This window comes from Rhea pennata, chromosome 1, assembly GCF_028389875.1.
Source record: "Rhea pennata isolate bPtePen1 chromosome 1, bPtePen1.pri, whole genome shotgun sequence".
NCBI lineage: Eukaryota > Metazoa > Chordata > Aves > Rheiformes > Rheidae > Rhea > Rhea pennata.
In genome coordinates, this window is record NC_084663.1 from 138,614,062 (window position 1) to 138,629,066 (window position 15,005).

General features: G+C 36.8%; 1 protein-coding gene across 1 annotated transcript in view; it reads right to left on the bottom strand.

The window, feature by feature from the left end:
* Positions 1 to 15,005, bottom strand: part of SHROOM2 (shroom family member 2) — a 127,452-nt gene that overhangs the window by 20,859 nt on the left and 91,588 nt on the right. Inside the window, exon 5 of the mRNA XM_062601252.1 lies at positions 13,929 to 14,032. Within this exon, the coding sequence (XP_062457236.1) occupies positions 13,929 to 14,032 (104 nt within the window). The remainder of the gene's footprint in view (positions 1 to 13,928; positions 14,033 to 15,005) is intronic.

The following is a 15,005-nucleotide window of genomic DNA, read 5'->3' on the forward strand; positions in this document are numbered from 1 at the left end:
GCTGCAGAATCCTCAGCCCAGCAAGTTCAGGAGGAATGTTTTGCTTTGTGGCTAGTACATTTAAAATAACAGTTATAGTCACTAAACAGAACAATAAAATGTATCGCCATGAGGGTGGAAATGTACATCTCAATAATGGCATTAAATATTTTCTACCCAGATGGAAAAATACACCTCACAATTTCCTTCCAGCTCAGTTAGCTCAAGGCATATGCATATAGTACTGAAATGTAAAACCCAAGTTATTCTAAATCAGGAAAACCAATCAAGCCTCCTGCTCAATTCTGACTCCTCAAAGTAAGAATAACACAATAAAATATTCTAAAAAATTAGAAAGAGGTGACAATGGTTTAAGCTATTTTATTTGAGTTAAAACATGCAATACATCTACCTTTTTTCCACCCTCTCACTTGACTAGAGCCTGTCAATGGAGTCAACGAGCAATTACCAAAATGAATCATTACATACAGATACATACCCAAAGGATAACATTTTTAGCTGCCATAAAACACGAACCCCAAACTACTTCCTTCTTTTGTCTCACACTTAAAGCTTTGACTAAACCTGGATACAAAGATAGGGTGATCTGACTGAATGTTTTAGCTCAATGACTGAAAGTCACTTCAAACAATTCAACCTGTCCAATTTTTAATCTCCTTTCAGTTTCCAAAGATGCTTCAGGTCAAGCTTTAAAAGCACAGACTACATAACCTTTCCAAAATGTATTAGCCAACATTCTTCTTTTAAACATTGTTTGTTAAAAGGCCTCACCAGCATGTGAAAGTTTTATGGTAAAACATAAGCATGGTTATGTACATGCCAATAACATACTGGCAAAAGAAGGCAAATGGAGAGGTTGGTTCTGTTAAACTCCTTCTAAAATACTACAAGCTATACCAGAAAAAGTCTTCACACCTGAATAAAAATTCCCCACAAGAGCATCCTACAACAGCAAACTCATAAACAAGGTCACAGTTTTGCGATCTCTTTAAGCTGACCTAAATGTAGACTTTTTGCCAAAAGAGGCAGTCTCATTCTTACTCTACTCTGCTTGTGTATTCCTGCTGTCTCCATTGTATTAGCAGCAGAAATTGTGCAGCCCCAGAATTTAAAACTGGATCAAGGAACTGACCTGGCTCAAAACAAATATTTATGTGGCTTAAAGCAATTGTGAAACACAGTCTTTGCCTACGCCAAAACCCTGGTTGCAGTGAAAGCCCTTGTCTACATGTTACTTTTCAGCTGTGAACTTTTTGTGCTGAAACTATGTTTTCATTGTGTATCTGTATAGTGCTTGGACAGCAGGATCCAAAAGCACTTCTGCAACAGCCTGCAAATAAAGAGTAGTTTCTTCCACCTGGTCCAGTTCTGCTAGAAACCATAACGGGATGCTGCAGAGATGGAACAGGATGCAAAGGTAAGATTCAGTTTGAGATTTAGGAAAATTTTAGGGATCTGCATATGAGCCAGATACATTCTAATTGATGTTGATATCACCAATGCAACTTAAGAGACTCAGTTCCTCCTCAGATAGACTCAGTAATGGGTCAGACAAATCATGGTTTGGTTTCATAGACTGCATTGACCAGGGGATCAATTTAGTTACTTAACATAGGTGTCTTCTACCATTTGAGAAATGTTAAAGACTCAGAGACATCAACTCCCTTCAGGGCTGGCAGCCAAAAGCCAAGCGGGATACCCTCGGCTATCTCAGGTCTCACTACGCACCTATGTTTAGCCCACGGAATCGAGCTCCAGATCTTTGTGAACTCTAACTGGAGGAGGCACTACACCTGCATGCCGTGATCTACCTCCACTAGGTGTCTGAATCTTAACCTGAATCTCACTGGCTTTTTCTTCCCGAGGTTCTCGCACCCTAAATGTACTAGATTAGTTTTACTATTAAAACATGAAAGAGACACTGAAACCAAAACAACACAATCTAGACATCCAATACAAGCGCAATTATATTACCAGTGGTCCATTTTTCTGATGAATATAGTATTTGCTCTCACTGTTGACTTAGTATAGTATGCATTATGAAATATCAGAATGTTTGGGAAGTGTAAAACATATATGCCAAATCAGAACTCAAGAGTACAAAGCTATTCAAAAATCTTTGAAGACAATTTCATTGAATAAAGGATAATGTAATCACCATGATGATTATACCATAATGGTCACCCCAGGAAGCTGGCACAGGGCATTAATCACTGCAAAGAAGTAGAGCTGTTCATTGCCTTGCTCTGAAGAAATGATGACAACTAGCGTCTCAGACACATGGATCTTAAAACCAAAGCATGTGTTAACATGAAAATAATAATGAATGAAAATCTTTCAAAATTCCCCCCAAAACAAAAAAACCCAAAGAAAAGTAGCCCTGACATAGTAATGATGCAAGTCTTAGGTTTCCCAATTCTGTTTTTCATGTCTGTTAACATTATGGGTGATGGTGGCTGCTTAGCCCATCACACTAAATACATTTGAGTTGATGGATCTAATATGATAAAAAAGGCCACTCTAGCTTAACAATCCTTTACATAATCAGCTGGTTTTATCACAGAATGAAATATGGTAACAGACACTGCTGGTGAATCTGTCTACTCATTAGAATTTCTCTTGTGTCCTACTTGCATGGCAATATACACAATAATGGATTTTCATCTCAGGTATTTTTTCTTTCTGAAAGTGTAACCCTTCTTCTTCCATTAAAAGCAGAAAGAAATCTAACAGACCCACTCTAATTCCGCAGGGAATAAGCAAAGATATGTAGCTAGGTAAAATGTAGCCCAGTCAGTCATGCGTAACAGCATAATGTACAGGTTCACAGTAAAAATCAAATCTGATTAATATTAAATCTCCTGCAACAGCCTACAGCATAGGAGTGTTTATGCAGATATGAAAAGCTGGTGGGAAAGGGTGAGGGGAGAGATTTTTCTTAGTTCAGAAAATAAAAGCTCCTCCTCTATTCTGCTGCACATGAAATTCAATAATAAAAATAAAAAAAGGATGTTTTATGGCTGTGCTCTTACTTGTTTTATCTATTGCATGTTCATCTTAGCACATGCCATTGCATGCATGGATTTAAAATGACTTCAATGCCCATTTGAGTAAGCTACTTAATATGTTCTGAACCTAAGCATTGAATTCAGTCGTAAGAATATCCTAACAGTACAAGACCCATCGCATTACATAAATGGCAACCATTTCAGAGACAAAAGCAACACTTTCAAAATACTGCTAACAAGGAAATCATATTCACATTAAAAAAAAAGCTAAAAGAAAAAATGAAATTTTTTGTTTGTTCAGAAGAGAGACATTCCAGTTGCTCTCTTGTATTTTTTTTTTTAACCTATAGGCTTTTACCTTGATATTTTTTGCTATTTTCCTGTTGCTGTTACTACTGAAAACAGCTGCTTGCAGATAAACAAAAATTCAGTAACAGGACAGAAGCTAAAAAATGAAATACTGCTTCAAGCAAGCACCAAAATGAATGTGTAGCTCATGTCAGGGGAAAAAAAAAGTCAAGGAAAAAAGACAGTAATTTTAATTAGTTAGCATGCACATGCACAATTTTAATGGCCATCTTTTCACTCAGGAGCTGCACTCACCGCTTGCTTCCAACAGTCACATCCAATGCTCTTATACTGCCAGCTAATATCTCTTGCTGCTGCAGAGAAGGTCTTCATGCAAACCTGCACTCACATTTGCCAGGAAAACAACAAGATAAAAAGCTTTTGCACCACCCCTAGCCAAGAGGAGCCCCGAGCCTGGCACCCCAAGCCAGAACAACAGCACTGCAGTCCTCCGTTCAGAAAACAAACATTTTTGAAAGGCACTGCCTTCTAATTCCAGTGTGCATTATGCCAACTGTGAAAACAAAAGCTGCTAAAAACAGCGCGTGTGTGAGCACACATGCACACAGAGCATCTTAGCTGGAATTAACTCACATTTTCCCTCTATTCGCCTAAAACACCAGGGAATAGAACAGTCATTTACACTAAACAAAATAAAATTCTGTATCAAAAGCTCTGCATCCCTCCTAATTTGCTACTGTAGCTTCTGCTGATAGGGACAGAAGACACAGCATGTACTCAGAGACCTAGAGAACAAAAGAAATGCTATATGAATTAGTACTGCAAATTTCTGTTCAGAGCTGACAGAAGATAATTAAGGCTCGTGCATCTAGTCCTTACTCTAACACTAAATACAAGGCAACCTTACCAGCATTTACAGACGTTTACCCATATTCACTGCATACGAGCTTTGCATCCTTGCAAACGTGCCAGTCGGTTTGAAAGCCTTAGAGAACTGAATCTGCCTCAACCTCTGTGCCTCATTTACTGTAACACGGAGGATTTTCAAAGCCATGCCTCACACACAACAGCTGGCTTGTTTTCGCCTGCTTCCTGTGATTGACAAGTTCATACAAGCTCCATCAACTTTAACCTTGATAAGTGAAGGCTTGGGCTGTAGTGTACGTTACATCATCAGAAACTTCTGACCTCAGGGAAAAGATCTCAGGGACTTCAAAGCTCTTCCCTTCCCCCACACCCGCCCCCTGATTTCGGTTGCAGAAAAGATGATTTTGAAAGACCTTTTTTTCTTAAGGGTTTTCCTTTCATTTGTGAAAATCACAATCCTAATTTCAGCAACAATTCCACAAGTTTTACATATTTAAAACTAATTTAAAAGATCAGTGTGTTACAAGCTTCTTTCTGAACTACATTCAAATAGCCAAGGCTTTAATTTTAGAAAAGAGTCTTCATCAGCAGCCCTCCAGCTTGAATTTTTTTTGCATGCGTTGTGTGCACAGGCGTTCTTCTCGCAAAATACTCTGTAGAGAAAGAACTAAATGCTTTCATGCTGCACGAGCATGTTACCACCCCCACACTCCAGCTTTAGAAATTAAATGCATCATGGTCTTCAGAGCAAAACTTGAGTTTCTTTCAATTATCTAAAACAGATTAAAGACCTAATGCAGGAACTGCAGATAAGACTTTGATTTACTTTAAAGATCATTTTAAAAGACGACTGCTTTAAGAGCAAAATATTCTTATTTAAACTGCACCCAAAAATCACATACAGTGGTTTGGTATTTTGATACAGTGCTAATATCCAATTAATCCCTTCCCCCTGTTTTTTTTTTTTTTTTTTTTTTTTTTTTATGTTTTCATCTCTCCTAAAGCCGTCTATTTGATTTCAAGATAGAGAGATAATGACTTCAAGAAAACTCATTTTATCTTTATTGTTTACATAATGCAATGCAACTGGTTAATAGATTGTAACAACTCTGGTCAACCCATACAAAAATGGAAGTTATGGCTGTTACATGATTGTTTAACACAAAACTTTACTCAAATTTACTGGCATAAACAGTCTCCTATGTGATAGGAAATCCATAATGTATTTTGCCTAAGGGCTTATAGCACCAGATGAACACTGGGCTAGCTTGTAAGACTAGCTTGTAGGAGGAGAACATAGTCAAGTCACCCCATACGTTGGAATATATGAACTGCTACACTGAAGTGACAAATCGGCTACCTATTTCCAAAAACGCTTTGCACTAAATAATTTAGGAGAAAATAAAATACACAATATGTCAGCATATGATGCTTTATGAGGATAACCACTGGAGGCTACCTTAGCTCTAATTTCCTTACTTAAATTTGTTCTTTATACAAAGAATGCCACAATTATGCCACAAGATGGTATTTGGATATTAAGTGATGCAATTAAAATTCAGTCTCATCGAAGTACTAGTTTCAATAGGTCTCATTCTAATCCTTCTTCCAGGGAAAGTAGCAAAAACATTTCAGAACAACAACAAGAACTAAAGAATACAAAGTGATACCTGTCTCAATCACCACAAACTTTTTAGTAAGCCATATCCTCCCCCAAACACCATTTTAATAACTTTAGAATCACTTCTTGGACTTCTCCCTGCTGCTAACACTTAGTAACACTCACTTGGGTGGAGGAAGAGAAGGCGAGCAAGACTCCAACTTTTCTTACAAAGGTACTGACACTTCCTTTTTCAGATCAGTGCAGCCTTGTACACCCTAGCTGCAGCTGCTGCTGCTGTGTGCACAGCGGAGAACAGATGTGCCAGCAGCAATTAAATGAAAAGAACTAAAGGAACTTCACCCACTAACAAAAAGCTGGAAGCAGAAAAAAAGGAGACATGTCAGGTGGGGTAGCTACCATCAAATTTAGAAACAGGCATTCAAAATTCCCCTGAAAGGGAGGCAGAGGGAAAAGTCACACTTGAAGGGGTGTGAGCAATGAGTAACCTGGATTAGGATGGGGTAGAACCAGAGCTACATTACATTAGTGTAGTATAAATCAAGTACAGGCTTTGGAAACAGTCCAACACCCATTTAATCAGATCCAGCAGCTGCTAGCAAGCCAGAGCAGAGCATCAGAACAACCTGTAGAAAGTGCACCTGACCGATGCCGGGCTGTTTACTCCTAGGAGAATTAATAATGGGAAGGCAATGGGAGTAGACCGCAAGGTTGGGGAAAGTCTGTCTGGCCTGCAGGACTACACTGTTGTGTAACATGGAAATAAAGAAAGGATACATCTATTAGAAGAGTGTGGGAAGAGGAAAAGAGGAAGCAAGAAGTACCTGTGGTGGGAGGCATTTTTGTTAGCACTCATTTGGCTATAACCAGCCCTAGATCACAAAATAAGGGATCTACTGGGGAAGTCTTTTGGGATGCTCTTGAAGAACCAGGCATCTGTTAGCCCAAGCAGTTCTCAAAATGTTAAAATGGACAACATAAGGAAGAAAAAGACTACAATTTATAATGTAACTCTCAACTCAATTTGGTTCAAAACTTTACCACCGAAGAGCTACTTCTGCCAGTGACCATATCTATTCAGATTAACCATTCCTGAAAGAGCAAGAATCTACACTTCAGTATTTAATTTTGAAAAGGGCATCTATATATGTGACAGGAATATTTTTAAACAGAACAGCCAAGAAGTGTAACACTAAGAGATAGTATTGAACTGAAGATACTATATTTGAAACTCAGAGAACCTACCAAAAAGAGAGAGAGAGAGAGAACCAAAGAATTAATCTCACTGGATTAAACAGTAACTAAAACGGCATTTGTCAGAGAATTAAAGCCACACCCAAACAAGGAAAACACAGAACTACTCTAGCAAAACGGATGAACAAACACAGGAAGGTATATTAAAAAAAAGAAAAAGAAAAAAAAATATATATATACATGAACAACTTCTTAAAGACTCCAAAAGGGAAAAAAAAAAGAAAAAGAAAAAGAAAAAGAAAAAGAAAAAGAAAAAGAAAAAGAAAAAGAAAAAGAAAAAGATGGAGGAGAATAAAAATGCTTTTTCAAATACATCAGTAGCAGGATGTCTGCCAGATAGATCACAGGGCCAAAACTACAATAGTAAAAGTACAAAGAAAATAATGTCATAGCAGAAAATCTACATAATCCCTTCTCATCTGTGTGAGCAAAGAACAGCCTATATCAGAATTATTCTAGATTTGGCACATATTAAAGGAGGCCATCCATAATTACGGAGGTAGTCATGAGTTATCAGGACTAGTTGGTGATCACCTGAAACTCGCACATAAAATTGCTGAAATAGTAGCTGTGATGCTTCTGGCACTCGTAAGCAAAAATGATACATGCAATATTCTGGGGGGTGAGGGTGTTGAGGACAGCAAAAGAAAGAAATATTCAATGTATATCTGGAGAATTTCAGGCCAGTAAGCCTAACAGCTAAATTAAGCAAACAGGTAGAAATTATATGAAAAGATTCAGTAGATGCATTCACTAGTATTTTTAAGATAACAAAGTATCAACCATGTTTGTGTAGAGAGAAATCAGGTCTCAAATACATTACTGTTCTTAGAAACAGTCACTATACACATAGACAATAAAGATATGCATGACAGAGTCTACTTGGATTTCCAAAAGGTTCTCAAAATATTACCTCACCAAAGGTTCTTAAAATATTTAACTACCACGGGATGAAGTTCTTCCTTGCATTATCATGTGACTAACAAAACTAGTTTCTACATGATTTAGGAAAGAGGAGAAAAGGTAGCAAAAGCTGCTGATGAGAGAAAAGTATTCAGAGTAATAAACACACAAGCCAACTGCCAAGGCTATCCTGTCACTGACTGAAGGGGCAATAAAACAACGGATGAAATTCAGTTTTAATAAATGGAGAGTAACACACAGGACCATTTTTTAATGTAACTCAACAACAGGTACAATGAGATATAACAAATTACTACTACTCTGCAAGGAAAACTTGGTTTTCACAGATAATTCTATGAAAATATCCTCTCTGTACCTCTTAACAACAGTCAAAAAAAGTAAATAAAGAAGATGTTACATTATGAATTCATAGGATACTCTAATGTTGTATACTCTACACAGTTCTCCCACTACTTCAAAAGCGATGTAGGAGAACACAAAAAGATACAGAAGAGGACGAAAAGGATGGGCAAAGCCATACAATAACTTTCACTGGCAAGAAACATCCCTGCAAAAGAGGTGCTTTACCTCACAACACACTGTTGAGCTGTAGAACACGTCACCACAAAAAGCTACGGATGTTGGAAGTCTATGTGGATCCAAAAGCAGTTAAATATTGTTCCTGACAGAAAAATCTATCAAGGGCTGCTAATCTATAAGATACTTAGGACATTGCCTAGCTATAGGTTGGCAGAAGTTTCACCAAAAGTAAGCATACATGCTTGCCTTGTTTTTATTTTCTCCAAGCATCTGTTACTGCTCAGTCAGAAAAAGAAAACTGGATTAGGTAGACCTTTGGCCTGCCCTACTATGACTATTAAAAGAATCACATTCCAATCAGCTGCCACCATACCTTAGTAATTCTAGGTTATTATATCTCAAAGTGTGATAGTTATTTAGCTATCATTTGTCTATCAAGTACTGCCAAAAACACTTGAAAGAGATACTGGTTCATGGCAATAAAACAACACTAATAATTACAAGTATTTACAGAAATCTAAGGAAGATTAAAGTATTGGCAAGGGATTTCAGATACATGAATATATGCAGCTGGAGTTCTCTCCTTCATTACCTCTTTAGGCATGAGAAGTGTCACATTAATCTTTTTCCAGTTTCAGAAAAAATACATGCTTTAAAGCAACCCAAGACTGTACTGGACCATTTATTAGTCCATACTATACATAATGGCAGAACATAATTGGCAAAACACTGGTCTCACACATTCATTAATAATCCGTATCTTACTGATAAAGAAGCACTAACGTAAACAGGAAAGGCTCCAGGAGCTCCTGTTTTTTTAAGTCCTAGCTGAGAGCCTGTGAGGATAAGCATGTTGACTCTCCTGCCCCTCCTCCACATTACAAAGAATAGCTGCTACTCAACATCACAGCCTTCTTAGTAGGAACAAATGGCTATCTTTGTTATTGGACTATATACAAGGAAGTATTTTTACATGTAAATGTGCTACTGTTAGGAACTCACATTTGCGAGGCATTACTTCAATCAGGTATGTTCTAGCTGTGTGAAAAGCATGTTTTCTTTTTCCTTTAACTGCATTGTTGATCTCCCTCAAAAAGAGCACTTAAACAGCACTTTATGACATTCCTTATTATAATTAATTAAAAACGACACTTCACTTTATAAGCTCTTGAACAAAAGGAGAATATAGAGAGCAAGAGAAATTGTTAGTTCACCGCATCCTAGGTAAAAAAAGTAATTGGGCACATCTTATAATTTGCTTGCTACAAATGATTCTTTGTTAGGTAATTCTAAACTCAGCAAACTGATAGCAAGTATTTCTTTTCTTTGGAAGCATTTGTGTGGAAAATGGCAACAGCTGTAAGTAAAGTGTGAAACAGAGAATTTAGATCTCTTTTGCCCCATAAAACACTGAAGCTTGTTAATACATGTATGCAATGTTTGTCAAAGTGATTTTTCAGAGACTTGTAAGGAAGCTGTTGTCCACAATCATACTATTTCTTCAACAGGAAAGGTGAGGAGAGTGCAAACATTTTGCATATACAGGACATGATCAGATCTCTATAGTCCTATAATGACCGAGGCACATTTTCCTGCAGTATTTATCCAGAAAAACTTCTCAGTTTGATTCTAACAGTGTATATACAGTGAATATAGATTTCAAGCTTCTATTCTTTATGTGAAACAATGCCTGCAAGTAGAGTTCTGCTTAACTATTCAAGTAAATGACCCTTTTTCTATATATAAAGAGAAAGCCTGCTTCAAGTCTTCTTGCATTTCAATACCTAAAGTTCCAGTGTATGTTGCTATTTAATGTTTTTAACACCACAGGAAAAAACAAACAAAATTTAAGATAGAAGCGTTATGAAAAAATGGGAAACTCCAGTGAATATTTAGAATGTCTCATAAATTATCATTTATCTCTGTAAACATGAGTTTACATGAGAAACCAGATCTGTCCAAATGTGTCACATGCTCTTTCTATTCAGAAGACGTACGATTGGATACATTGCCTTGTTGCTGAAAATCCTTCTTTTCTTTTATATAATTATTTGCTGTCGCACTGCTGGTCAATGTGGAGACAAACTTTTGAAAAATCAGGTTCCTTATGAGGTGTCTAGTAATGAATTCAGGCACCTCTCTGTAGGCTCCTGTTTCCTTATACCAGCTAGTCATAGATTTTGGCCTTGCCCTTCTGGAATATTGAACTTGGAAATTTAGGTCAACTTAGGCATCAAGAACTACTTTTTAATTCAGTTTTTGTATAGTAAAGGTTGTTCCTCTCTCTTCAAGAGCCCAAGTAGGAGCAACTGCTAAGGCATTAAAGGTCTAACAGAAATGGCTTATGGTATTTAATTAAAGCTGAGTCATGCTGTGATCCTATACTTGACATGGATATGACCCTGTACTTATCCTTTAAATGTTGAAAAGATTTTCTGCTAACTTATCTCATAAATCCCTCTTCAGTTTCTGAAATGATGTAATTTTTATAGACATTGCAGAAACAAACTAATAGAGAGACCCAAGTCAAATGTTCTTAGAAAGTAAGTGAAAGCAACGGCTGTGAGCTTCTCTAGATCATAAAGCATTGTTCTTTTGATGCAAACCGACTTTTATGTGCGCTGTCTTATCCTAAGAGGAAGCCACAGACTGCAGGTCAGATTACATGTTTACATCTTTAACCTTCTGAAGGGCTATGTCTGCATAGAAAGCATGGAGACTTCTACAGGGAAGTTAACTGTATAACCAATATTTGCCAGATGTAGAAAGAGAAGCCTGCGTAAAGAACAAAATCAGACATTACAACTGTCAAAAGCTACAAAGTAGAAAAATCTTCCTTGCCTGCTAAATTTTGGTAACTAATTTGAAATACAAAGCAGTAGTATCATTAAAAACAAACAAACAAACAAACAATATCAACTTCATTTCATGAATCTGCAGAACCACATATTTGGAAACCTATCAAGCCTCAAGCCTCAGTATTACAAAAAACAAAAACACCTCTGACCTGTCAGATAACTGTTTGCATGCCTGTAAGTTTATAAGAAGAGTGGTTCTCTAATGAGATCTAAAAAATTCGCAAGTAATACTAATTTAGGTTTTGTAATTATGTGCCAAAAAAGAAAGAATCACCAGAAAAAAACACTGTAGCAAAATGAACAAAAAACAAGGAGAAATTTGCTATTTTTTTTTAATACTCCACTTCTTTTTCATTCTAGATTCAATGCATTAAAAAGACTCACATTTCTCCTGAAAATAAACAGGGTAATCATACTTACTCACATAACATGCACAGTTTATTTAAAAACTAAATTATTTAGTATTTGTGAATAATGGGAAGGAGGCCACAGACATCCTGTAGCACTGAATAGACTTTAACCTACAGAATGCTTGCATCCATGCATCAGTCTCCAAAACTTTGGCTATCGGTTTGGGTCCCCTTGTAGTTCAGCCCTTCACTGCTTGTCTGGCTTGTCCTTTGTACAGCATTGTCACACTGTCTTTGGTAACACAAAGGTAATCATAGTACAGAGGACTCACTAACACAAAGTAAGGGCCATTGGCAATATAATCCAAAACAAAATTTTGAAGGAAATTTTATTAAATATGCCTCCAAGCAAGATGATAGGTTTGATCGATATTCATGTATTTGAATATATTACAGATTAGATAGATTTAGCAAAAGCTATTTGCAAATTGCTAGCTTTTAAAAGTAGGAAACAAAATGCCTTTAGAATAGCTCAAAAATTACAAAATTAATTGATATCACAATGAGTCTAGTTCCTTTTCATTACAGGAACGCCATCTTAATAAAAGAACACATAGTACAGCCACTCATCATCAAGCAGTGACAGTTCACAACACAGCAATTAAAAGTCCAAATGAGAGTGTTGTTCTTTTTTAAAATACAGAAGACACAAACCCTCTTCTACATAACACAAAGGGCTAGGGGAAAGACCGTGACAGAGACCATTTAACAAAAACCTCTTGTTATGCGGTAAAATGGCCAAGCATTACATCTGAAATAGTATGTGAAAATAAGCTTCAGCTTAAAAAACAAAAAAAAAAAAGTTATTACAGCTGGTGCCCAGTCATGTGATTTTCATGGATTCTGCAATTATAAAGCAAGAATTGTGCTGCACAAACACTGTTAAAATGCTGGCGTAGGTGTATTATTCACATGCTTTTGTGACTAGGGTTCAGCAATGCTAGATGGAAATCATTTTACTTGTACAGAGATACTGTCTGCTCCAGGCTTATTGTGCTGCTTCCTCTCCCCTCTCCCTCCCTTCCTCCCAGTCTCTCCTCCACATGCGTATGAGCGTGTGTGTGTGTGCGCATACACACACACTCATGTGCTATTCATTCTGAAATCACTGTACGGGAAGTACAAAGGGCTACAAAGAATGAGAAAAATAGCAGATGGTCTCTTCAGCAGGGCAATGCAAAACAATGCAAATTGTAACTTTAAAAATACAATTATTGGTATTTTTATATCAAACTTCTACGGACATGAATAGAGTACACTTTGCTAGCTCAAAATTTTGTCCCTCCTTGACAGATTAACACTACGTACAGAATTAAGGAAAGCCAGTAGAAATTATTTCTCTTACATATGCTTCTTTTGTTAAAAAAATGAGATACAAAACCTGATGACAGCAGTATGTGCACCATATCAGTTCAGCTGCCACACGTAATTTAAGCAGCCACAGTATCAGCAATGACAGAAATCACTGGTTATGCTACAACTACTCTGACAAATTCCTGGCCAGAATGAGGGCACCCTTTATGCTAGACACTTACGGATTTTAACTTCGTTGTGCATACAATGTAGTGACCTACATTGGAAGAGGATTTAAAAGAACTGTAGTTAAATTGAAGCATGAATTAATAAAAAGTGGAGCTGACTGAATGGCAAAACAACTTTCAATGGCTTCTTTTTTGTGCTGCATTCTGTAAAGACACAAGTACAGAAAAGTCCAATTTACAGTGCTACTGTGTTCCAGTAACATACAGCCTTTGCCAAGTATAATACTGGAAGACTCTTTTGGGAAACCTCAGGCATTTTTCTCCAAAATACCCGTAACTGATATAAATATAAAAAGCCCTCCTCCTTTTTATGCTCACTGATAAGAATTATCTGTCATTTAAAAATTAATACTCAACACTTGACAATTCTTCAAGCTCACCACAGAACCCTCAGAAATTTCAGTCCCAACATTAATTACTTTATGCACACCGAAGAAAGTACATAGGGAAAAGGAGAGAAACAAAGGCAAAAAGGCATTGCAGAAACTCTGAAATCAACCTATTTAACTTTCCAATCTGGGTCAGGAAAAGACCAGATTATAGGAGTCATCAAAAAAAAAAAAAAAAAAAAAAAAGGAAAAAAAGGAAAAGAAAGCCAGAAATTAAGAAATACTTACCTTATTGTACAGTTCCTTTCATCCAGATTGTTAATTTTAGAGAAAATACGCTCCCCATCTTCCTTTAAATCCTCTGCTTGCCTTCTTACTTCAACTGAGACTTCCTATAAGTGGTTTATAGCACAAGTAAGACAGCAAGTCATCATGTTTCAGACTCCTGAAAAATCTATGATTATGGAACCTCTTATTTGTGGGTTTGCTCTGTTTGAATATACATGAAGTCAACAGCATAGCATGTCTTAAGCTTGTTTGGTTTTAAGTGGTAGAGCATGCTATGTGACCTCTTGCACAGCACTACAGACCTGGCAGTACTCAAGTTACTAGTTTAGTTTGCTGATCTACAGAAGTGCTTAACATTTATAAAGCTCTGCAACTTCCATTTGGCAAAGACAAAGATACAGTAAAGAACTTACTGAAGACTTGCTCACATTTTAGAACAGGCAAGTATACACTGGCTTTCGAATCTCTGAGTGCCTATTTCAGTTTCTTAGTAAAACATACCAACGTTGCCGTTCCAGAATTTTATTATCTCACTGTCTTCAAACAACCACACCCAAAGCATGGCTTTACGTTACAAACACTGAAACTACAGGACATTTGATTTCACCTGAGTACGGAAATCATCCAAATTATACACGCGAAACAACACATTTATTTACTTCAAACTGTTGTAAGCATCTTCAAATACGCTTATTGACATGTTTTCCAGCTGCCTAAACAGATAGTGTCTTTCTCCCCCAGGAGAAACTATACTGAACTTAAAGGCACTAACTAATAAGCCAGAAATGTATACACTGAATAGCTATTATGATGGTTTTCCTGCTGGATAGACAATTATTTAATAATTTAGTTATTTTAGTTTTCAAAACAATTTCCAGGTGAATATTTTCAGTTCTTGGAATCTCTGCCCTAGTAAATTATCCTCATAGATAAGTCTGCATGTTAACTTTTGTAAAAGTTGAAAGAAATAAAGAAAACAAAGTTCACAGCTTTCAGTGATCAATCTATTTTCATCTCCTTTTTTTTAAGCTATTCTCATTCTACTCCTGGTATACACTCATACAAACATCTATATAC